This window comes from Schistocerca nitens, chromosome 9, assembly GCF_023898315.1.
Source record: "Schistocerca nitens isolate TAMUIC-IGC-003100 chromosome 9, iqSchNite1.1, whole genome shotgun sequence".
NCBI classification, from domain to species: Eukaryota; Metazoa; Arthropoda; class Insecta; order Orthoptera; family Acrididae; genus Schistocerca; species Schistocerca nitens.
The window spans coordinates 66,751,516-66,778,358 of NC_064622.1; the positions used below are offsets into that span (position 1 = coordinate 66,751,516).

The following is a 26,843-nucleotide window of genomic DNA, read 5'->3' on the forward strand; positions in this document are numbered from 1 at the left end:
GTTTGCAACTGCCCTAGTGTCAGTGACATTCTTGCCATCATGCAGTATCACAATATTTTTGTGAGTTATATTTTTCCCTGTAAGATCCTGCACAACTTTCCTCATGGACTTAATTTTATTGGATGACTCCATAATGTATTTGTCATATTCCATACTTTTTGCCTCTTTTGTGGCGTGTTTCAAAACTAACTTGTATTGTTTTAAATAACTAAGAAATTCTGGACTGCTGTCAGCTTTGAGTGCACAAAAAGTTTCCACTTTCTTTTACAAGATACTCCAATGTCTGATGTAACCCAGTTTTTGAATCTATCTGTGCTTTTGGCAGTCACTGTCCTTTATGGAGAAGCTATGTCAAGGTTATGCTTGAAAATGTTCAAAAAATTTTCCATGTGTATATTGGTAATAGAGGTATCATATACTCCTCTCCAAGATTATTTGCTGATTAGCTACTCAAGGTATTCAATAGTTTTCTGACTATAGCTCCTTTTATGAGTAACATTTTGTACACTGGCCGAAATGTGATTTACAGATAGTTAGTAATTGTGAAAGGTGATACTATAGCCAGTATCAAAGTTTTCTGATGTATACTTGTCCCTTTTAGGATCAAGGAGAGTGACACTAGTGTTTGTTACATGAGTTGGAGAGCTAATAGTCAGACAGATTTTAGGCTTTTATAATATTTAAGAACTTTTCCCTGTGATGGCTATGGCTCAAAAGTCAGTATTAAAATCTCCACACAGTACCATTGTTTTCCCAGTTGCCTTGATTTTGCTTAAAGCAAGGTCCAGTTGTTTTGTAAAAACCACTAATATTGCTAACAGGAGATCTATACACACATGAAATAACAGGTTTTTCAGACATTAACTCAACAGTCGAGATTTCAAAGTCTCTTTCACAGCCTAGTTTGCAAACAGAGGCTATACTCTTATAATCTACATTTTCTTTTACATATATATGAGTTCCCACATGTTTCGATTCCATTCTACAAAATCGGTTTGCAAGGTTAAAATGAAATATTTTTAAGTATTGAAAATACTCATTTTGTAAGCAGTGCTCAAAAAAACATAAAACAGAAACATCTTTCCATTCAATATTGATGAGTATATTTATTTCATCAACTTTGTTTTTTAATGACTGTACATTCTGGTGTACAATCTACAGTGTGTATTTACAGTTTAGTTCTGCATCACATTTTTTGTGGTACAGTCTACTTCCCTAAAAATGTCTTTGACCTTTTTATAAGACAGCGTATCTTTCTTTATGACCCATTTGTCCAAAGTACTTTGGGCTTCTTCTATACTATGCCTATTCTGACTCAAATTTGCTAAATGGCAGATTTCTTCAACCAAAAATTGTTTCCCATTGTGATTTAAATGAAGGCTATGGCTGGTACACATGGATCTGTCTAACATGCTTACAGTTATTAAGTTCACACACAGAAATTTTTTGCATACTTCATCTATCTCTTTGTTTACTCTTCCTATTAATTTATTTATGCATGGCCAAGAAGGTAGATTGTATCTTTGTGGTTGATTTACAACAGCTTCATGTGTGTTGCCTAATTTGGGTAGCACTCTTTCAAGAACAGTGATGAATTTACTACTTCACTAGATATCGTGGAGTCATGCATGGCATGCCGTCCAGCGTGTCATATAGCCTTTCCTTGTGATGTATAATCTAATCAGGATTAAAGATTCGCTGCTCTTCTGCCTTGGTTTCAGCCAGCTTTCCGTTTTTAGCGATTTATGGTTATTATTATCTTTAGTTATGTTATATTTATCTATAGTTTAATTAAGAAATGGTAACTAATGTATTGCTCAGACCCGCCATCGGATTTATTTTAGTTGTATGTGCTTTCGCAAGTTCTATAAGTTGAAGGCCGTTATCAGGCAGCCGTTCCTCTGCGCAAATGACTATTTATTCAGAATTGGAGGAAATTCTGTAACGGTCTGTGTTGGAAACTTCTTCAGAAGTAGTGGGACGACTGGTGTAATTATTTGCGGATGCATTGGGAAAAGTATAATTATCTTTTGAATCTCAACAACTCCTCCTATAATGCGGAAAAATACTTATATGCCGATAGAAATTTGTTCACATGAATACCCGATGGTGGCGTTAAGGTTCCTGGCAACAGGAAGGAGCTACATGATCTGAAAGTTTCTACTGCAGTTTCGAGACAAGTATTGCGTACACACTCGGCAACGAATTAATTTTTTTTATTACCGTATCTCTTGTTTGCCATAGGGTCAACCTCTCGTAATTTCTCTATTAAAAAATTACAAACATCTGCTTTCTTGTCTCTATCGCAGTATTCTTTGCTCTTAATTTTCGACGAACATGTATAACTCGTATATATTACGGTAAATTCGGCAATGAACTCTCTAAAGGACTGACTTGTTCTGATATTTTAAAATCCACTGTGCACACACAAACGAGAAACTCTAGAAACTTCTGACTCAAACATGTTTCGCGCGCCAGATTTGCGTAAAATCTCCTGCCCACGTGCTGCAACTTGTCTACACAGATATGATTTGAACCCTCAGATTGAGTAATTTCTCTCAAACCTCCAACTTCCCCGTTTCCGCACATCTCATACATGCGCAAATCTCCCGTTCACACTCGATGATCTGTCTGTGCCGTTGCGATGTGTGTTTGGACGGGCCTTTACATTTGATTTGAAACACATTTCTGGATTATCATTTATAGCGTTAATGCGTAGACCCTAAGTCATTTTAACGTTGCAAGGAAACTTACTCCTGTTTATTGTTATTATCCTTCAGAATATTAAAATTTTTTCAACTCTAAAGGGAAATGAGAAAACAAATCAAAGGTCATCTTTACCAGAAGAGAAGTTGGCAGCGCTGCAATAGGAAATGCTGTTCGCAGTTGTTGACCTTCTGAAGGTTGTCGTAGGATTTTGCTTGAAACCGGCGTTCCGCTTGTGTACAACTTTTCGTCAGAGTATTTATTATCTGGAACGCAATAACATGTCTTTGAATAAATTGAGCATTGATAAGGTAGACCTGACGGGTAAACGAGTTTTAATGAGGTAAATTCTGATAATATATAAACTGTGTTAAATGTAAGTAGTGTCTTCACAGAATGACAATTTACGGCATTATTTCAGGGTGGATTTCAATGTCCCTTTAAAAGAAGGGAAGATTACCAACAATCAGCGTATAGTGGCTGCATTGGACACAATAAAGTATGCCCTTGATAACAAGGCAAAGTCAGTTGTTCTCATGTCACATCTTGGACGGCCAGATGGACACAAAGATTTGAAGTACACATTACAGCCGGTAGCAGAAGAGTTGAAGAAACTTCTAGATAGGTATATCAGTCTTGTCACATTTGTAGTGTTAGATGTTGTTCGTTAGACTTCATTCCTGACGGTGTTTTCTGCAGGGATGTACAGTTCCTTAATGACTGTGTGGGGCCCGAGGTTGAAGCGGCCTGTGCGTCGCCTCCAGATGGATCTGTTATTCTTTTAGAAAATTTGCGATTTTATGTTGAGGAGGAGGGAAAAGGCGTAGACGAAGCAGGAAACAAGGTATTAAGCAGCTAATTTTCTGTAATTAGGTTTCGAATTTATTTAGCTTGTTTTGTGTTAGATATTCCACAATGTAGTATTTAGTGGCTACAATTAATGAGCCCTTAAATTGTAGTATTGTACAGTAAGGTGAAGCAAATAGTGGGGAACAGTTGTCGGTGATGAATAGGTTGTTCGAAGTAGCCATTATCAACAGTTGATCTATAGTGGGATCAAACTGTGAGAAGTAGGAAAACGACAGTCAGTGATAAACAAGAACCTTAACACTGCTGTGTACCTGTAACCTTTGTTGCAGATACGAATTTGAATGTGGCTCTTCAAAATGAAATTGTAAAGAAATCTCTCCCATTCATTAATAGTTAATCCAGATTGACCATCATACTTGTATGCGATTGAAAGAACATTCGTAGTTAGAAAAAGTGTATTGGTTATAGATCATAAAGTAGACCTGATCGAAATGGAAGGGCTCTTTTTGTGTTAGATATGTCAAAGGGTTAGTTTTAACTTAGTTATCTATTAATGTGGTTGTATCAGTTTTGAAACCAACATTAATAGCACACTAGTCCCAAAGTCTATTTCTCTGGCAGTTACTGAGGCTTAGTTATAACCTATCATTCTATGCGTAAACAGAATATCCAAACTAACAAGCTGAAAATCAGTAGTAATGTTACACTTTTATTGTTGTGCACCATTGCGCAAAGTTATTATAGGCTATGGTAACTTCCAACAAGCCTTGGGTATTGGAAATCACGCCCTCACTGTGAGCGATATACATCAGATACTATACTGTAGAGGCAGGAATTTGGGATGTTATGTGTATTGACAAATGAATGTGGTATAGCATTCTTGATGGTTATGCTTTTTTAATTAAATCATGGGGCTAAGGTAGGTGGATCAATGTTTATGAATAAATTGAATGTGTGGCTGTTATTAATAAAGATCGAACCTTGGACCTCCTCCCATGATATAATTATAAAACATCGCACCACTTATTCAGTGTGCTTCAACAGTCAGGCGTTCGATATATATCACCCGTAGTGAGGGTGTGACTTCGATACCCAATACTTCTTGTAAATTACCTACACTACAGATCCAAGTTCCATTTGCAGTTGGCAAGAATAAACTGCTAGCAGGTATTCTGACAACAAAAGAATAGGTGTGGTTTAAGAAGAGTTCTGCGCTAGGCATTGAGCAAGTGTGTGATACAAGAGCTGCACTCCTTTTGTATCTGTGTTGAGATAACACCAGTCTTTATTGTAGCTGAAAGTTGTAAATTATGTTGAAAGTAGTGTTCGGCTGTTGAAGCAAAGTACAAATTGTGATAAGATATAATAGTATCGTAGCATAATGTTTACAGTTATTTCATTTTGACAAATTTTAACACAGTACAGACACTATGCATGCATAAATTTACTCATATATGTTACAGGTCATATACTTGGTGTATATGGCAAAGAATGCAATACGATGCACCAGCTGTGACTAGTGAACAACAATTCATCCACAGTGTTATTATTATTATTATTAGGATAATGATGTTGCATAATCTGATACGTATGTTGTAATGATGAAAGTCTCAGGGGCCCCTCCCCCCTCTGCCCACACGGGAATATATGGAATTTATTAATATCTTCAAACATATCAAAAACTTGATATCAGACCACAGTAGAAAGACAGGGGTTGTCACTAGGTCAATATAACCAGGGTTGCCACAAGCTCTGGAAATCAGGGAATTTCCAACATGTCAGGGAAATTTGAAAAGAGCACTGGAAAAATCTTGTTTTTGTCTCAGTAGATGAAATGGTTTGTTTACTGAGATGCCATGCATCATTGCTGGCTGGGCCTGCCAGTCTGAAGCCTATCAGTTCCCCCTAATGTGCAGGTCTTGCCTGTCAGATGTAGTGTCACCAATCTGCCTACATGCCGGGTCTGTTTGTGTGTGGCATAATGCAGTGGATTTTCATGGTTTATCTAAGGACTCATGACCGCTCTGCTCCTCAGCAGGCCAGAGGCCACAGGCGATAGTTTTTAGGAATTGACACAGTCACCGCAAATACATTGTACAGTGCAGTGTTTTATAATCATTTTATTTATTCTAGTACATTTTAGCACTTTGGAAATACCGAAATTTGTATATTAAGTGTGGATGATAACAAGAAGGAAATTGTGGCCATCATTGGCGGTTTGTGTGCTATGTACTCACATACTTCTCAAAAGAAAATTCACACAATACTCGTAAAATAATAAACACAACACAGTGGGTAACAGCCAACGATAACGAACATAGTAGAACCAACATTTTATTGGTGATCACATATAGTTTTGGTTTACGCAACTCTTCCCTGCGTTATACACTTCTTTCAAGAGGCCTACTTTTTTCTGAAATCAGTGAAGGTATTTTAAACCTGTCTTGCAACTCCAAGGAAACGTATATTTTCTTCACCAAACGTGTTTTGTTTTATTGGAGTAACAGGTGGTCTTAATGAAACACACATACCATTTGGCTTGCTTTCACCATCTAAAAACAGTTCGTTACAAAATATGTTGATGTTAATACTTAAGATTTTTGTTGAAAACTGGAGAGAAATACAGAAGTGCTAAATTTTTTTGTCGACTTATGTCATTGCTTACCCTTGATATCTCAAAATTTGAGGGAAAAATGCTAAAACTTGTCTGGAAATCAAGGAAATTTCGGAGTGTTTCACTTGGCCAAACTTGTGGCAACCTTGATATTAGAGGGATGTGCAGTGGATAGATTCTCATGATCCATTCGTTAGCTTCACTGACTTTCTACTGAACTATTGCTTCCAAAACTAATTTAGATATCAGGCCATGCTATAGTTCAGTCTGTCATACCCTTCATTTCAAGAAAATTGCCAACAATAATGTCTCTGGTCAAAGCAGTTATAGTAATGACAATTTCTTTACATCATAATTACTGTATTGCAGAAGACCAAAATTCTACTTGGAAATATCGGATGTATTGTTTGTTGGTTTTCTAATGAAATCTCAGTAACTGACTACATCTTCATGTCATTGTATTAATCTTTCAAATTCCCTCATTGACCATACTGTTCCCTCATTGACCATACTGTGTAGTGTACCTTTTTTTCTGAATGTACTCAGTATGTTAAGATAGCTTTTGTGGTCAGAAATTCCCTCATTTACCATACTGTTCCCTCATTGACCATACTGTGTAGTGTACCTTTTTTTCTGGATGTACTCAGTATGTTAAGATAGCTTTTGTGGTCAGTATATTCACTGGTATATACTGTGTGAGATTTTGTACACAATGACAAGGAGGGGTGGACTACAGAGTGGTGTGGTGACAATCATTGTTGGAATGCTGGATAGGTGTAGATTATCAAACAAGAATCACAGAAGACAGAATATTTACTCAACTAGTATTTCTCAAAGTGTATGAAGACTCATTGCAAACCTGGCCAACATGGCCAACCTGTGTGGACGTAGTGCAGCAGAATCTGCTGTGGCGTGGGCAACTTTCCAGTGATCAGCGAACTATTTAAAGTGTCTGTCTTCTGCACCTGTGTAGAAACAATAAGCAGAGGACTTGTTGAGTGTCGAGTCTGGACCAACAAGGAGGCGAGAGAGAGCATCTTCATCCATTCTTCAAAGTGGACCGTTACCCTATCTTGTATTGCTAATTTGGCCAAAGATGAGTCCATCATTGCAGCTTCAGTGCTATCAGAGTTGGGGACTGACTGAGAAGGGTAGGGGTTATACTCCGTCACAGATCAAAAGTTCCTGCCAAAAAGACACAGGTGAAACTTAGTGACACCATAGACAATGGTGGGCGCATCCTTTTGAATTTGTGAATAATTACATTTAGCTCTTTTCAACAATTTTGAAGCAGAGGCAGTCAGCCTGTCAACAGCACCAAATTTATTTGACAAGGCTACACCAATGGTGTAAGAGGAAGCATCCACAGCCAAGACCACAGGTTTGGCTGGATCAGAAAGAACAAGGCATCAATCACTAGGCAAAGCGTCTTTCAACTTCTAGAAAGCAGACTGACAGTCTTTTTAACCAAACAAAAGGAACATTCTTCCTGCACAAGCAGTGCAGGGAAATTGCAATATGAGTGGCATTTGGTATAAATCGGATATAATAAACAAGTTTACATAACACAAACTGCAATTACTGCACATTGTGTGGGGGTAGTAGGTCACAGATAGCAAGCAGCTGTGATTGAAATGGGTGAACACCCTGGCAGTTAAAGATAAAAGTTCCCAAGTTCAGTCTGAAAAAGCAAGCATTTGTCTCTGTTCCATTTGAGACCAGCTGCAGATAACACTTGAAACAGTGCGAAGATTGCTCATGTGTTCTTCAGGAGTGTGACCTGAGGACAGTTTCATTTAAATAATTTGAGCAAAAAGGAACATTTGCAGGCAGCTGCTCCAGAAAGTGCTGTAATATGGCAGGTGTGGAAGCACTGCCAAATGACAGTCTCAGAAATTTGTTGAGACCCACATGAGTGTTAATGGCAAATTGTTGCATCTGGTCATCTAGAAGTATTCGCAAGTAAGCTTCGTGCAAAACAATTTTTGAAAAGTAACAACCGGCATCCAATTCATCAATCAGTTTTTCCGGGTGTGACGGGATAACTTTCAATGACTGTTTGAGGTTTGTTTTCTTAAAATCAGCACATAGCCAAAGTCTGCCAGACGGTTCCTTTAGAGTAACAAGAGGGGACATCTATTGACGCAGTAATGGGTGCTACGATCCCATTGTTTTGCAAAGCAGTAAGTTCCTGAGGCCTCTGTTCTCGGTGAGCCTAAGGGACAAGACGAGCCTTAACGAAATGTGGCTGTGCATTGTCCTTCATTGTGACATGGGCAACAAAATTACTGGCTTTGCCTATCCCCTGAGAAAAGAAATCATAAAATTCTGCATGTAATGTAGTAACACTGTCCTAAGGAACAAAGGAAGAAACAAAAAGTAATTTGTTCTAAATGCTTAACCCACGCAAATAGAGAGAGCCTAGACCAATAATATTACCACAGTTTCAGGAGGAAAGCAGTGTAAATGTCAAATTTCGGAAAGTTGTAGGAAGGCTAGAAGTGCCTAAAACAGGAATGTCTTAGCTGTTGTACACTTTCAGTGTATGGCATGATGTGAATAATTTAGTTTTGCAAAGCAGTTCGTAAGTGCTGTGATTGAGCAAAGTCACTGAAGCATCAGTGCCAAGTTGCCAATGGACTGATTGTCTAACAATAGTAAAAGAAACAAAAATGTTTTGTCTTCATATACAATGAGTTGGGAGGCTTTCATGAATGGCTGATACTCTGTTTTGCACTAACAACACTGTGGGGCTTTGAAAACACTACACGCTGTTTGTGACTTTGATTTGCGAGAAGTAGTAGTTCAAGAGGGCTCCTTATACTGCTGTAAGCATACAGTGTGTACACGTCCCCCATTTGCTGCAAATAAAGCATGTCACTTCACACCAGGGACGAGAATGTGTCGTATTACAGCAAGGGCACTACTCAACATCTTGTGCTGGATGACACACATGTTGGCAGGAGCCCTGTGACTGCAGCTGGCCAGACAGCTGTTGGCAAGACAGCGACGAAGCCTGTTTGTTGCAGCTATCTACAGAACAGATAGGTGCTTCCTCAAAACTGTCTGCTGCACTTTTCCAGAGATCTTGATAACCTGGAATCTGGAGAACCTGTTGTAAGGAAGGGTCTGGATGTTCAGTGCAAGTGGACTGAGTGGCTGCTGCTGGCTGTCCTATATTGCGGTGGCAGGATACGCTTATTGTACAGGGCCACTGGAGGCCTGGCTGAGCAGGTGTGCAGCATTGTGCCCACCAGATCCTGCGTGACTGCTATTGGTGTCAGACGCAAACTTGAAATTCTGTTGCTGTGACGCCCATGGGGGTAGTTTGATACGTGATAACACAGTATGAAAAAATCATAACCAAAATTTTTCATTTGGGAATTATGTCAACAGTAGCAACTGTTCAGATTGCAGCAGATCGCTTGTTGAGAGTGATGTTAATGTATGAATGTAATAGGAAAGTTCTGATAGACTAAATAATTTAAGAGTAAAGGAGACCTTTCACACAATAGCAGAAGCATTCGTTACCACCATACACACACAAAAGAGAAAGAAAACTCAATAACGTTTAAAATGAATCCATTCTCAGTCTAGAGTAAAAGTACAGAAAACACACAAACAAGCATGTGTGGTGTCTCTCTCTCTCTCTCTCTCTCTCTATATCTATATATATATATATATATATATATATATATATATATCTCTCTCTCTCTCTCTCTCATATATAATATATATATATATATATATATATATATATATATATATATGTGCTGTTCAAAAGTATCCAGCCTTGTTTTTTATACTTGAAACCAACAACTGTATCGGAGCACATGTGCTCTCTAGGTTTGTAGAAATACAAAGTGCGCATACCTGATTTTTTTTCATGACTGCAGAAACCAGTCACTGCCTAGCCATAGGCAAGTGAAGATGTGTAAGTGGTAGTTGGCAGATTTTGCATTGTGGGCAATATGACAGAAAAAGTGGAACAACGTTGTTGCATCAAATGTTTTAAGCTAGGTGATTCTCAAGTTGAAACAATTCACTAGATCAACAAGTGTTTGGGGATGAAGCAATGGGTTCCACACAGATAGAAGAGTAGTACAACCCCTTCTCATCAGTGAACAGTGAAGCATTTTCAGATTTATCCTCGACATCTGCGAATGAGGTTGTTAGTGATCATATAAGGACCCTGGTGATACGGTACAGATGAATCGTGGCCAGAGAAGTTTTAGACGAGATTAAATTAGTTTTGGATCCATTCATTCCTTTCTAATGGAACATTTGGACGTCAGAAGGATCTCAACAAAATTTTGCCAAAGTTGCTAACAACTGAGCAGGAGCAACTTTGGAGGTCACACAGAACATGCTGGATACTGCCAACAGTAATCTCAACTTAATACAGTGACCATTGGTGGTGAGCCTTGGGTTTATGGGTATGACGCAGAGACAAAGTTCCAGTCATCGCAGTGGAAGCATCTGGCATCTCCGAGACCGGAAAAAGCATGGAAAGTCTACCGCAGTGTGAAAGTCATACTGACCTCCTTTTTTGACACCAATGTCATGGTCCTTTACGAGTATATCTCATAAGGCACTAATATCTGTAAGGAGTACTACCACAGAGTTCTGCGTCGCCTTCATGAAGCAGTGAGATGCAAATGACCAGACTTGTGGGCAGCAGGCAGTTTGCTCCTTCATCACAACAATGTGCCCGCCCATCATTCTCAAATAGTTTAAAATTTTTTGACCAATCACACCATGGCTGAGGTTTGTCATTCTCTTCATTCCCCTGACCTAGCACCAAGTAGCATTTTTCTAAAGCGAAATAGACTGTGAAGGTGACCCAATTTTAGAGCAGGGAAGACATTATGAAGAACTGGATGGAGGACCTGTGTACCACACCAAAAGAGGCTTTCTGGCAGTGGCAGCAGCATTGGAAAAGATTTGTAGAAGCTGAAGGGGGCTACTTCGAAGGTGGCTGTAGCGTCCGACAACTGTATCTGTATAAAGACTGTTCTTATAAATAAGCCTGATAGGTTTTGAAGAGGCCTTGTATTTAGACCTTGTAGCTACCAACAGTCCTGACCTTATTGATGGTATCAGAATGGAGGCAGGGATTAGTGATCATGCTGCCATCACAGTGATGATGGTTACTAATGTTAACAAATCAGTCAAGCAGGCAAGGAAAGTATTTTTGCTAGAAAGAGCAGATAAGCAGTTGCTAGCGTTACAGTGGCTGAAAATCGTTTTGTTCCAGTATGATAGAAGTAGAGGAAAAGTTTAAACAGACTGTAAGCTGCACTCTGGAGAAGTGTGCAGTGAGTAAGCAGATTAAGTATGGAGAAGACCCAATGTGGTTTAATAACAAACTTCGAAAAGTGCTGAGGAAACAAAGATGATTGCACTCATGGTTCAAAAGAGAACACACAAATTATGGCTGGCAAAAGTTAGCAGAGATTCATGTGATTAAAAAGATAAATGCACGAAGCGTGCAACCAGTGTCACTGCCATATTTTAGCAAAGGAACTAGCCAAGAACCCGAGAAAATATTGGTCCTACGTAAAATGGCTTAGGGGGTCAAAGACTTCCAACCACTCTCTTGTTGACAGATCTGGTGTGGTGATAGAAAATAGCAAAAGGAAAGCTGAAGTTTTAAATTTCGCATTTAAGAAATTGAGGATTGTACAGACATAGTGCCATCTTAACATCACACAGACTCCCATATGGCTTATGTAGTAATACGCCTCCCTGGCGTAGAGAAGCAACTGACAGAGTTGAAAACAAGTCACCAGGTCTGGATGGAATCCCACTTCGCTGTTACAAAAAGTACTCTGTGGCATTGGTCCCTTACTTAGCTTGCATTTAATGTGAATCTCTTGCGAAGCTCAGTCTCAAGTGACTGGAAAAAACTTGATGATTCTTGTATATAAGAAGGGTAAAAAAATGGACTCGAGTAATTACAGACCAATACCCTCAACTTCAGTGTATTGCAGAACTCTTGAACATGCACTGAGTTTAATACATTTCCTTGAGACGGAAGAACTTCTGTCCACTTTCAGCAAGGATCACTCGTGCAGAATTTGGCTTGCCTTTTCTCATTTGATATACTGTGAACTATGGATGAAGGGCAGCAGGTGGATTCCATATTTCTAGATTTCCAAAAAGTAGTTTGACATGGTGCCCCACTGCAGACTGTTAATGAAATTATGAGCATACAGAATAGGTTCCTAGATCTGCGAGTGAATTGAAGACTTGTGAAGTAATAGGACCTAATACATTTTCCTCAACATCGAGTGTTAGTCAGAAAAAAGGGCATCATCAAAAGTTCTCTGGGGAAATCTGATAGGACCACTACTATTACCTACTTGCGGACCTCTGTTATTACCTACATGCATAAATCCCTGACTGATGGGTGAGCTGCAATCTGCAGCTGTTTGCTGCTGATGCTGTAGTGTATGGGAAAGTATTTTCATTGAGTGACTGTAGAAGGATACAAGGTGACTTGACAAATTTCTAGTTGGTGTGATGAATAGAAAGACGTAAGTTAGTGCAGATAAGTAGCAAAAACAATCTGTAATGTTCAGACACAGCATTAGTAGTTTGTTACTTGACAGTCAGATTGATTGAATATGTAGGTTTACACTTAAAATGATTCAAAATTAAATAAGTAAGGGTTGTGGGAAGGCAACTAGTCAGCTTTGGTTTATTGGGAAAGTTTCATGAAAGTGTAGTTCATCTGTAAAGGAGACCACGTAAAGATCTGTAGTGCAACTCACTCTTGAGTACCGTTTGAGTGTCTGGAATCTTCCCCCCTCACCCTCCCCAGGCAAATTCAAAGGAGACATGGATTCGATTCAGGACTGAGCTTTGTGAGAACTCAATTGGGAATCCCTGGAGGTCAGGTACATTTTTTCAAGGAGCGCTATTGAGAAAAATTGGAGAGCCATTATTTAAACCTGACTGCAGAATGAGCCTGCTGCTGCAATGTACATTTCGTGTAAGGGGCCATGATGCAGGCACAATGCCTTTTCTCCCTTGCTCTGTTTGCGATTGGAACAGAAATGGATTGGTTGAAGTTATAGTGGAAACTAGTCAAGCGTGATGATGGGAGGAACAGGACTTCTGGTCAGATAAATACAAAATCAAGTAGGAGGTAACACAAGAGTGTGCCTAACAGTGAATAAGAACTTAGGAATGTGGATAAACTACTATGAACAGTGCGGACACATCATTGTAGCCAAGTTAGACATGAAGCCAACACCGACAACAGTACTAAAAGATTGTGTGCCAACTATCTCTGCAGATGAAGAGATTGAAGAAATGTACAATGAGATAAAAGAAATTCAGATAGTTAAGGGAGATGAAAATTTCATTGTGATGGGGACTGAAATTCGATAATAGGAAAAAAGTAAGTGAATATGAACTAGGGGAAAGGAATGAAAAAGTGAGACATGTGGTAGAATTTTCCACAGGGTATAATTTAGTCATTGCTAACACTTAGTTTAAGGATCATGAGTGAAGATAGTATGCGTGGAGGAGACACTGGAAGGTTTCATAGTGCTTATATAATGATAACAGGTTTCGGAACCAAATTTTAAATTGCAAGACATTACTGGGGCAGATTTGGACTCTGATCACATTTATTGGTTATAAACGGTAGATTAAAACTGAAGAAACTGCTAAAAGGTAGGAAATTGAGGAAACAGGTCCTGGATAAGTTGAAAGAACCAAATGTTGTTGATATTTCAGAGGGAACATTATCATTATGCAACAGTTGACTGAAACGTGGGGGGGGGGGATACAGTAGAAGATGAATTAATAGATTTGATAGATGAAATAGTGAAAGTAGCAGAGTATGAAACAGGGTAAAATACAAGGCCTTGTAGGAATCCTTTGATATCACAAGAGATATTCAGCGTAATTTATGAAAGGTGAGAACGCAAAAATCAGCAAATGAAGCAAGTGATAGAATATAAATGTGTAAAAAAAAAAATAGATTGACAGTAAGTACAAAATGGCTAAACAGGAATGGCTAGAGGCAGAATGTAAGGATTTGGAAGCATTTATCACTAGGCAAAAGGTAGTAGATGCCACCTACAGGAAAATTAGACACATTGGAGAAAAGAGAGGCAGCTGTATGAATATCAAGAGCTCAGGTGGAAAACCAGTACTAAACAGAGAAGGGAATGGTGGAAGGTGTACAGGGAGGTGCTATACAAGGGAAATTGACTTCAAGGCAATATTTTGGAAAGGGAAGAGGAAGATGACATGGGAGATATGATACTGTGAGAATAATTTGAGAGTAGTCAGATACCTCATTCAGAACAAGGCTGTGAAAGTAGACAACATTCTGTTAGAGCTGCTGATAGCCTTGGCAAAGCCAGTCATGACCAAACTGTTACATCTGGTGTGCAAGATGTTAGAGATGGGCAAAATACCTTTGGACTTCAAGAAGAATTTCATTTTAATAAGTCGTGATTACAAAGTAGTAGTACAAATTCTTTACAGAAGAGCAGAAATACTGGTAGGAGTTGACCACAGGTGAGATCAGTTTGAATTCCATAGAAATGTAGGAACACGCAAGGCAGTACTACCCTATGACTTACATTAGAAGATAGGTTAAAGCCAACATTTATAGCTTTTGAACACTTAGGGAAAGTTTTTGACAAAGTTGATTGGGAAACACTCTTTGAAATTCGGAAGATAGCAGCCCTAAAAACAGAGTGCAAGGCAATTTACAGTTTGTACAGAAACCAGATGACAGTCTTAGAGTCCAGGGGCAACAGTTAGTTGGAACAGAGAACATTTACACAATACCAAAGAAAGCCTCATCAACAAAGAGGCTCATTACTTCCTGTGAGAGAAGTTTGGATTGTGTTCCGTGTAACCCAGTTAATGTTTAGTAGTGATGACCCTAGCGGGAGAACCCTCTGCAGGTCCTGGGGTTAGAATAGGCCCGAGGTATTCCTGCCTGTTGTAAGAGGCGACTAAAAGGAGTCTCTCACTTTTTGGCCCTAGGAGTTCCGGTCCCATATTACGATTTGACTTTCCAAATTCTACAGAAGTGCGGCCCATATGGGGAAGGACGCCGTATGTGGTGCACGAGTTATCCACAGTGCCCTTAGATATGATCTCCTGAACCTCTCGTCATGGCTTTGCATCTCCACCTGCGATTCAACTATTTGGGTGAGGACACTTTCCGGGGTATGTCATCTTCCATTGTCTCCCGTCCTTTTGCCCCCGTGACAATATTGGCTTTCTCTGCACCCAATATCCAGCACGGTAGCTAATTCGTTGTGGTGGATCCATCATGTACCCATTTGGTGGTAGCCCCCTGACAACACAGGGATCGCACTGCTGATGCCTGTGCTGTAAACTCCTCACATATGTCAAGGAGCAGATGCTGGTCTTCCTGAGGCATCAGGACTCCCAGCAACGGTCATCATGCCAGTTGCCCTTTGCTGTGGCTGGGGGGCGCCCATGGGAAGAGCCCCTGATGAGAGTGGGTGTCATCAGGGCAGATGACCCACATTGAAGTGGACTAAGTCATTTCTTGCTTGTGACCGTATGGCACCAGCAGTCTCTAAGAAGGGAAAGTTTGAATACAATGCCAACAGGTGTGGCCCTAAATTGTTTCCCTCCCTCGCTACACCATGGGAGGAACGTAGGGCTACAGAACGGAGAGAGCCATATTCGCCTCGGTTTTTAGTCTGTAGCATAACTGATGGGGTCCCCTTTCTACCTACAAAGCCTCAATTTTTTGTTGAACACCTCGAGGATAAGTTTGGAAAAGTGACAGCGCTGTCCACGATGCGAAATGGCACAGTCTTGATTCAGGCAGCAACCCAGCCCAATCCTGAGCGTTACTCGCCTGTGAAAAGCTGAGTGATATTCCATAAAAGCCTCAACATGGTGCAGGGGATCATTTTCATCTACATCTACATCTGCACTCCACAAACCACCTGACGGTGTGTGTCAGAGGGTACCTTGTGTACCACTATCGGTTCTCCCTTCTATTCCAGTCTCATATGGTTCGTGCAAAGAAAGATTGTTGGTATGCCTTTGTGTGGGCTTTAATCTCCCTGATTTTATCCCCGTGGTCTCTTCGCGATATATATGTAGGAGGGAGGAATATACTGCTTGACTCCTCGGTGAAGGTGTGTTCTCAAAACTTCAACAAAAGCCCGTACCGAGCTACTGAGTGTCTGTCTTGCAGAATCTTCCACTGGAGTTTATCTGTCACCTCTGTAATGCTGTCGTGATTACTAAATGATCCTGTAATGAAGTCCGCTGCTCTCCATTGAATCTCTCTCTCCTATCAACCCTATATGGTTCGGCTCCCACACCTGTGAGAAGTATTAAAGCAGTGGGCGAACAAGTGTACTGTAACCTACTTCCTTTGTTTTCGGACTGCATTTCCTTAGGATTCTTCTAATGAATCTGTCTGGAATCTGCTTTATTGACGATTAATTTTATGTGGTTGTTCCATTTTCGATCACTCCTAATGCCTACTGCCAGATAATTTATGGAATTAACTGCTTCCAGTTGCTGACCTACTATATTGTAGCTAAATGATAAGGGATCTTTCTTTCCATGTATTTGCAGCACATTACACTTGTCTACATTGAGATTAAATTTCCATTCCCTGCACCATGCGTCAATTCGTTGCAGATCCTCATGCATTTCAGTACAATTTTCCATTGTTGCAACCTCTAGATATACTACAACATCATCCGCAAAAAGCCTTAGTGAACTTCCGATGTTATCCACAAGGTCATTTATGTATATTGTGAATAGCGACGGTCCTACGACACTCCCCTGCGGCACGCCTGAAATCATGCTTACTTCGGAAGACTTCTCTCCATTGAGAATGACATGCTGCGTTCTGTTATCTAGGAACTGTTCAATCCAATCACACAATTGGTCTCATAGTCCATATGCTCTTACTTTGTTCATTAAACGACTGTGGGGAACTATCAAGTGTCTTGCGGAAGTCAAGACACACAGCATCTACCTGGGAACCCGTGTCTATGGCCCTCTGAGTCTCGTGGACAAATAGCGCAAGCTGGGTTTCACACGATCATCTTTTTCGAAACCCATGCTGATTCCTATAGAGTAGATTTCTAGTCTCCAGAAAAGTCATTATACTCGAACATAAGTGTTCCAAAATTCTACAACTGATTGACGTTAGAGGTATAAGTCTATAGTTCTGCACATCGTTAGATGTCCTTTCTTGAAAACGGGGATGACCTGTGCCCTTTTCCAATCTTTTGGAACGCTAAGCTCTTCTAGAGACATACGGTACACTGCTGCAAGAAAGGGGCCAAGTTCCTTCGCGTACTCTGTGTAAAATCGAACTGGTATCCCATCAGGTCCAGTGGCCTTTCCTCTTTTGAGCGATTTTAATTGTTTTTCTATCCCGCTGTCATATATTTCAATATCTAACATTTTGTCATCTGTGCGACAATGTAGAGAAGGAACTACAGTGCAATCTTCCTCTGTGAAACAGCTTTGGAAAAAGACATTTAGTATTTCGGCCTTTAGTCTGTCGTCCTCTGTTTCATTACCATTTTGGTCACAGAGTGTTAGGATTTTCTGCCAAATCAGAACATAGAACTGTACTTTTTAATTCATTGAACGCCTCTCGCATATCCCTCCTCACACTACATTTCGCTTCGTGTAATTTTTGTTTGTCTGCTAGGCTTTGGCTATGTTTATATTTGCTGTGAAGTTTCCTTTGCTTCTGTAGCAGTTTTCTAACTCAGTTGCTTCTGTAGCAGTTTTCTAACTCGGTTGTTGTACCATGGTGGCTCTTCTCCATCTCTTATGATCTTGCTTGGCACATACTCATCTAATGCATGTTGTACGATGGTTTTGAATTTTGTCCACTGATCCTCAACACTATCTGTACTTGAGATAACACTTTTGTGTTGAGCTGTCAAGTGCTCTGAAATCTGCTTTTCGTCACTTTTGCTAAACAGAAAAATCTTCCTACCTTCTTTAATATCTCTATTTACGGCTGAAATAATCGATGCTGTATCTACTTTATGATCGCTGATTCCCTGTTCTGCACTAACTGTTTCAAATAGTTCGGGTCTGTTTGTCACCAGAAGGTCTTATATGTTATCGCTATGAGTCGGTTCTCTGTTTAACTGCTCAAGGTAGTTTTCAGATAAAGCACTTAAAAAAATTTCACTTGATTCTTCGTCCCTGCCACCTGTTATAAGCGTTTGAGTCTCCCAATCTGTATCTGGTAAATTAAAATCTTCACCCAGAACTATAACATGGTCGAGAAATCTACTCGAAATATTTTCCAAATTTTCCTTAAGGTGTTCTGCCACAATAGCTGTTGAGCCAGGGGGCCTACAGAGACATCCAATTACTATGTTTGAGCCTGCTTTAACAGTGACCTTCACCCAAATTATTTCACATTTCGGATCTCTGTCAATTTCCTTGTATACTATTGCACTTTTTATCAGTATAAAAATGCCTCCCCCTTCACTGTCCAGCCTGTCTCTGCGGTATACATTCCAATCTGAGTTTAGAATTTCATTACTGTTGACATCTGGTTTCAGCCAACTTTCCGTCCCTAGTATTATGTGGGCATTGTGACCGTTTATTAATGAGAGCAGTTCTGGGACCTTTCTATAAATGCTCCAGCAGTTTACTATTACCACATTAATATTGTCATTCCCTGTTGCGTTTTTCCTACTGCTACCTTGTCACATCTCAGGAGGCGTCTTGTCGGGCCTAGGGAGGGAATTCTCTAACCTAAAAAACCCGCATGTGCATTCCTCACGTACTCTGCTACCCTTATAGCCGCTTTTTGTGTGTAGTGCACGCCTGACCTATTCAGGGGGACCCTACATTTCTCCAACCGATAGCGGAGGTTGAGAAATTTGCACCCCAGATCTCTGCAGAATTGTCTGAGCCTCTGGATTAAACCTTCCACTCGGCTCCAAACCAGAGGACCGCGATTGGTTCTGGGAACGACACTACAAATAGTTAGCTCAGATTCCATCCCACGAGCGAGGCTTTCCACCTTCACCAACTCCGCCAACTGCCTGTATGAACTGAGGATGATCTCTGAACCCAGATGGCAGGAGTCATTAGTGCTGACATGAGCAACAATTTGCAGTCGGGTGCACCCAGTGCTCTCTATTGCTGCTGGCAGGGCCTCCTCCACATCTTGGATGAGACCCCCTGGCAAGCAGACTGTGAACACTGGCCTTCTTCCCTGACCTTTCCGCTATTTCCCTAAGGGGCTCCATCACCTGCTAACATTGGAGCTCCCAATCACTAATAAACCCCTACCCCCATGTGCCTGCTCGGATCTTGCTGAAGGAGCATCGACATGTCCACTCACAGGCAGAGTGGGCGATGCCACACGACCAGCCTCCACATTGACACTCCGCCTCGTGCGGCGTGAACGCCGTTGAACCCGCCACTTCCCTTGGGGAGAGGGTGGCCCAACCGCACCTAGTACCCACAAAGATGTCTCGACAGCAGGGACGGTGGGTGAAGCACGTAACACCGGGGGTGTACCATGCGACACATCAGACTCCCCACTGTCGCTACACTCAGAGGCAGCAGCCTGAAGACGGCTGACCGCAGCCATCAGCACATTCAGCTGTTCTCGAACAGTGGCCAGCTCCTCCTGCATCTGTACACAGCAGTCACACATCCTATCCATCCTAAGAAATCAACAAATTACTGTAGAGTATTAAGTAATCAACTTTTAACTAGACTGCTAATTCACTAAAGGCGACTGATAGCTGACCAAACTGTGGTTACTAGACACTTCTTGTTGGAAACAATGAAAATAAGCACTAACTGTCTCTAGACTGTATTCAAAACACATGAAATATACGGAACAATATTACTAGTATTTGAAAATTAAAGCTTCCTAAAAGCAAAAACACACGGAAAAAGAAGTGACAAGTAAGAAAAACATAGTTAATACTTAAATTTACGTAGCTTGCTGCGCAGCAGATGTGAAGCAGACTGCAGTTACGACGACATTTTCCATCGCAATCTCCTCTTGCAGTCTGACAACGAGCTCCGTGCCAATCTAGAACGGCGGGGTCTCCATTTCATCCAGTGCATTTACAGGGGACTTGGTGCCTTCATCTTGGCCTTTGAAGGTGATGCATTGCCTGAAAAGGTCAAGGTGATGGTTTAGCTCTGTGACGTTAAACACTACGTCCCTCCCCGTGTGCAGTGCTTTAAGTGCTGGAAGTTCGGACACATGTCTTCCCGCTGCACTTCCAGCACCACATGTCAAGACAGCGGACATCCACTGCACCCAGATACTCCATGTGTGCCACCTCCCACTTGAATCAACTGTGGGGAGCACCGCTCGCCCCGCTCGTCAGACTGCCCAGTACTCCAAAAAGAGCGGAAAATCATGGAGTAAAAGACCTTGGACCGGTTGACTTATACAGAGGCTAAATGTATATTTGAAAGATTATACCCCATTCGGTTGACGTCGACATATGCTGTAGCTAAGTCACCGTCGCTGTCCCAAGTGCCAGTGGTTCCTCAATCTGTGCCACGAACAGTGGGCCCTCCAGGCCACCAGAATATATACGCCCCCTTGTTGGTAGGGGACAAAGCTTCCTCTGTTGCTCCCAAAGCACCTACTTTGGCGGGAGGGGTCCTTTGGAGCCATCTCTCCCAAGGTCTCCGCTAATGCCTCAGTAAACACTCGTCAGTCGCTCAAGGAGCCAAAAGCTGCTGGATGAAGAGCTTCACGGTCTTCCTCCATGCCTGAAGCTGCTTCAGACAAATCTTCCCAGCAAGCCTCTAAAGAGAAGCGAGCAAGTAAGCAAACAAGCAAACTAAGTAGTAGTCTGCTAAGAAACAGGACCCTCTGGTGGCCCCAATGCCACCACTATCTATCAATTCTGCATCTGAGGATGCAGTGGAGATCTTAGTGTCCCCTGTGGCCCTGGATCTCACTGATGCCTCATCCACTTTAGAAATGGCTACAAATACTCACTCGGTGGCAGCAGGTAACCCTAGGGCATAACACGCCACCTTGGGTGCTTCTTGCCTTCCCAGCCTCATGGTAACGCCATCTTCCAGTGGAATTGCGGCATTTTTTATCCACCACCTGGCTGAGCTACGGCAACTCTTAAGCTTTACACCTGCTTTCTGCATTGCCCTCCAGGAAACCTATTTCCTGGCAATGTGGACCCCTGCCCTTCATGGCTCTAAGGGATACTACAGGAACCATAATAACTATAATTGAGTGTAAGGTGGAGTTTGCATCTATGTTCCTGAACTCAGTATGCAGTGAACCTGTGCCCTTTCAAACCTCTCTTGAAGCTGTGACTGTCAGGATAAGGACGACACAGGAAATAACTGTCTGCAATGTATATCTTCCTCCAGATGGTGCAGTACCCCTAATGTATATCTTGGTGCAGTACCCCTGAACACATTGGCTGCACTGATTGATCAACTCCCTCCCTAAACCTTTCCTACTTTTGGGAGATTTGAACTCCCATAACTCCTTGTGGGGTGGCACTGTGCTTACTGGCTGAGGCAGAGATGTCGAAAATTTACTGTCACAACTCGACATCTGCCTCTTAAATACAGGTGCCCCCAAACATTACAGTATGGCACATGGCACATGTTCGGCCGTTGATCTCTCGGTTTGAAGTCCTGGCCTTCTCCCATCTGTCCATTGGAGAGCACTACAAACTCCTGATGCCAAATGCAAACCATCACACTGCCACCTGCACATCCATTTTTCTTGAGCAACTTTTTTGCTTTGCATGTGGCATAGGTTCAAAGGCTTCAGAAATTTTTGTGCGCTTCATAAAGATGATTCAAGAGAGCTTCGGCAATAGCTTGCGAACTGTGGTTTTTCAGACTGCAATCTCTATAAAGGCTACATTGTGATGTCCGGTAGCTGGTAGGAAAAGAATCACACTTATAGCATGTTTGTCTGCTACCATATTGTTGTGCACAATAAACAATACATGCCTATTTGTACAAGTGGAAACATTCGAACAAAAGCAAAATGATTCAGTTTTCGCTCAGGCATGTGACTTCATTGTTTTCAGTGAGAGAAATAGGATACGCAGGTGAATGTGAGAGGGAAGCATTTACAGACAAGTACATATAGATATTGCCCTGCAACATGAAATAATCTCCACCCACACTGGCAACCCATGGGCAATATGTTGGCAACTACTTTGAACATAAGCAATATTGCCCAGCTATCCTGCAGAAGTGCTGTCTATTGGAGCCACATTGCAGCATTGTTGACAGGATCACTATTACTGCAAAATACTGCCATAAAATATAGTTCATCTAAATGCACCTTTGATTTAATAGCCAGGGTGCGACAGACCTTAATGTTGAATATCAAATGTCCCCACTATGATACTGCACAATAGTCATCCTATTGTAAAATCTGCTCAGTACCATGTACTGCTGACCCATCAGTGATTAAGTACAATCAGTGAAATGAAGAGTGACATCTGAGGGAGTAAGCAAGTTATTTATCAACTAATTGACAAATACTGTTGGCACTATGTAAATGAAAGGCCACAGAGAAATTTGTATAATGAAAGTGCTTAATTATGTCATTGAAAAGATTCTGGAGCATAGTAGCAGATGCTTGATAGTGATTTCATTTAGATGAGGTGGTTGTCAGTAATGCATCTGAATTTTGGAGAGGAGAGATTGAGCCAAAAGCACTTGCTTGGCTCTTGGCATCCACCTATTCCCAGTATAAAAGTTTTTTTACAAACTAGGTTCTTGCTTTTCCTGCCTTGGTGCTCTTCTGTTTCATGCTTCAGTTTTCGGACTTTGTCACTGGTTTGATACAGTATATATTTTTATCTCTTTGATTTTGGCTTTGTTTCAAATCTTTTCTTTCTATGGCCTTGAGTTAATGTTTGCAGTCTAATTTTTTTCCAGTACCTGCCATGATGTTTGAGCTACAAATTTTCAGTTTGTGCATCGAAATTAGTGTTTCTGCTGTTACAGATTATTAATAGTTCTGAGCCATAACAAAAACACTTAAGCTATGCTGGATGGGGTACAGAATGCTTCCACAGCCACTTGGCCTATGGTGTATTCTTTTCTTTGGCAGTTATTTCTTATTTGTCTTTCCTTCTACTGGAATAACTGTCTTGAAAATTCCAAAACATCATGTTTATTATGTTTTCTGTTTGTTTCTGTCTGCCTTTTCTCACTTTTGAGAGTTGTAAAGTGCTCTTAATATTATGAGAATGCAGGCTTTCTCAGTGAATCTTGGTGCTAAAGTATCGATTTGACAGCCGAGTCAATATGTCATTCTGTGGCAACATTTCAGCAAGTTTCTTACTTCCCATCTTCAGGCAAGGTATTGGGTTCATGTCTCATCTGCATCTTCATATCTGCTGGACCACGGGCTTCTCTCCCTCCTCAGTGCTGGTTGGGCAATCAAATGCATGCAGAATCGGCACTGCAGCCTTATTCCATCAGTTGCCACTGTCATGCCTCCATCAGTGCACTCTCCTCGTATTCTTGCTGATTTTGTGTCCCATGCGGTGCCGAGTTGGAAGCCACTATCCCGGTTGACCAGGTTATCGTTGACTCGTATCTCCACCACCTCTTTATAGTCCCAGAAACCTTTCTCTTTACATAGCATCTTGGTTTTTTGAAATTGAAATGTGCGTTCTTCTCTGAGGCTGCACTCCGCTATCGCAGATTTTTCCTTTTGTCTGCGGATAGCGCTTCTCACATGTTTGGAGATGCGTTGTGTGATGCAACACTGTGTCTGTCCGATATATTGTTTTCCACATTCACAAGAGATGCTGTAAACACCCAGTGTTCTGAGACCAAAGTTGTCCTTCATTGAGTCCAGCATATTCCTAATTTTTTATCTTGTTCTTCTCCAGTATCCTGGTAATCTTCGCCGTGGGTGGCCCTGCACACTGGAGGAACTCCAAGCCCTTGAAGGTCCTTCTTGCCCATATTGAGAGCGTGTCTAATCTGTGTTTCAGTGTAGCCATTCTTCTGGAAGATTTTCTTCAGGTGCTGCATCTCAATAGGTAGACTGCCTTGTCGCACATGTCATGAGCTCTGCGGACAAGGGTAGTGAGAATAGGTTTCCATTTTGTTGGGTGATGGTAGCTGTTGGCATTGAGGAAGGTCTGTGTGTGTGTGCGTGCGCGCTTTTGTAGATGTCCTGGTGTGCCGTCTGTTTTCTTTTTTATCAGAACATCGAGGAAGGATAGATGCCCATTTTCTTCTAATTCCATTGTGAACTTGATGTTCTTGTGTATGTTGTTCAGATGGTCGAGAAGTTCGAAGTTCTTTTGGGGTGTCCTCGCCATGTGGCCAGACTGCAAAAGTCTCGTCCACTGACCAGTAAGACCTTGGGTTTAAGGCATGCTGTTTCCTAAGCAATATCCTTGAAGTACTTCATGTACAGGTTCGCGATACATGGTGCCAGTGGGGATCCCATAGTGACTCTATCCACCTATTGGTAAAACTTGCACTCAGATTGGAAATACTTGGTTGTGAGCGCGTGGCTGAATAATTCCACTCTGTCTTCATCAAAATGATTCTCAAGCAGTTTCAAGGAGTCCTCTAACAGTACCCTCGTGAAGAAGGATGTGACGCCAAAGATGACCGTAATATCATTTTTGTAAAGACACCACTCCTTGAGTGTCTTAACAAGCTCTGTGGAATTCTGGGTGTGGTGGGGACATTTACCCACGACACAAGAGGCTTGAATAGTTGTGCCAGGTGTTTGGCTATACCATAGGTAGGAGAATTAATCAGTCTACTATCAGGTGTAGTGGTACCTCCCTCTTGTGTATCTTGGGGAGCCCATATAACTGTTTTGGAATCGGAGCTCTGGGGTGAAGCCTTTTTACCAGGCCCTGATCCAGACCTGAGATCTTGAGAAGACCGATGATCTTTCTAGTCACAGCTGTTGTAGGGTCCTTCTTCACTTGTTTGTAGGCCTGGTCCTTCAACAGGGAATTAATCTTGTCCCTGTAGTCAGCCAATCTTAGCAGCAGTGTTGTGTTCCCTTTTTGTGCTGGTAGAATACCAATATCCTCACCTTCTGTGAGGTTGTGTTCCACCCTGCTTTCTGCTGCCGAGATGTTGGTTTTGGGCATTCTTGGCGGCGGAAAGCAGGATGATATGCCACCTCAGAGAAGGTGAGGATACTGGCATTCTACCAGCGGAGAAAGGTAAAGCGATGCTGCTCCTAAGAGCGGCTGACAACTGGGACAAGATTAATTCGCTGTTGCAGGGCCAGGCCTACAGACTAGTGGAGGAGGACCCTACAACAGCTGTGACTAGAAAGACCATCGGTCTTCTCAACAACTCATGTCTGAACCAGGACCTGGTAGAAAGGCTTTACCCCAGAGCTCTGGTTTCACCAGTTATATGTGCTCCCCAAATACACAAGAGGGAGGTACTGCTACCTCTGTTAGTACACACAATAAATTCTCTTACCTATGGTACAGCCAAACATCTGACACAACTACTCAAGCCCTCATGTGTAAATGTCCCCACCACATCCAGAATTCCACGGAGATTGTTAAGACACTCAAGGAGTGGCTTCTTGACAAAAATGCAGTTTTGACGTCACATATCTCTCGACAGGGGTACCGCTAGAGGACTTGTTGAAACTACTTGGGAATCATTTTGATGAAGACACAGTGGAATTATTTCGCCATGTGCACACAACCACATATTTCCAATGTGGGGGCAAGTTTTACCAACATGTGGATGGAGTTGCTGTGGGATCCCCTCTGGCACCATGTATCGCCAATCTGTATATGGAATACTTCGAGAAATTGCCTTGGAAACAGCACATCTTAAACCCAAGGTCTCTTATCGGTACATGGATGATACTTTCACAGTTTGGCTGCTTGGCCTGAACACCTAAAAGAGCTTCTCAACCATCTGAATAGCATACATTAGAGCGTTAAGTTCACAATGGAATTAGAAGAAAATGTGTGCTTACCTTTCCTCGATGTCCTAATAAAGAAGAAAATTGACGGCACTCAGGGACACTTGATCTACACACGTGGACTTTTACCTCAACACCAACAACTGCTATCACCCAGCACAGTGGAAATCTGTGCCCACTACCCTTGTCCACAGAGCTCGTGACATATGCTACAAGGACAGTCTACCTACTGAGATGCAGTACCTGAAGCAAACCTTCCAGAGGAATGGCTACACTGAAACTCAGATTAGACGCGCTCTCAAGATGTGCAAGAAGGACCTTCAGGAAGAAAAGGACAACAAGGGCCTGGTGTTCCTCCAGCATGCAGGGCCACAATGCCACAGATTACCAGGATACTGAAGAACAAGATCAAAACCATCTCCCATCCTCCAGCAAAAACCAGGAATATGCTGGGCTCAATGAAGGGCAGCTTGGATCTAAGAACACTGTGGAAAACAATATATTGGACACATGCAGCATTGCATTATACAATGCATTTCTGCATCTGTGAGAAGCATTATCCTCAGACAAAAAGAAAAATCCATGGCAGTGGAGCACAACCTCACTGAAGAACATAAGTTACAATTTGAACAAAGATGCTGTGTAAAGCAAAATATTTCTGGGACTCTGTTATTAAAGAGGCAGTGGAGGTGTGTGTTGATAACCTGGTCAACCGGGATGGTGGCTTCCAACTCAGCACCAAGTGAGACACAAAATTACCAACAATACGACAAGAGCCTG

The 26,843-nt window shown here is 41.6% G+C and overlaps 1 protein-coding gene across 1 annotated transcript in view; it reads left to right on the forward strand.

Moving 5' to 3' along the window:
- The first annotated feature begins 2,869 nt into the window (after nt 1-2,869).
- The window catches only part of LOC126203042 (phosphoglycerate kinase), a 58,515-nt gene continuing 34,541 nt past the window's right edge, over nt 2,870-26,843 (forward strand). The window contains exons 1-3 of the mRNA XM_049937280.1: nt 2,870-3,049; nt 3,128-3,331; nt 3,406-3,550. Coding sequence (XP_049793237.1) covers nt 2,874-3,049; nt 3,128-3,331; nt 3,406-3,550 — 525 coding nt within the window. The 5' untranslated portion in view covers nt 2,870-2,873. The remainder of the gene's footprint in view (nt 3,050-3,127; nt 3,332-3,405; nt 3,551-26,843) is intronic.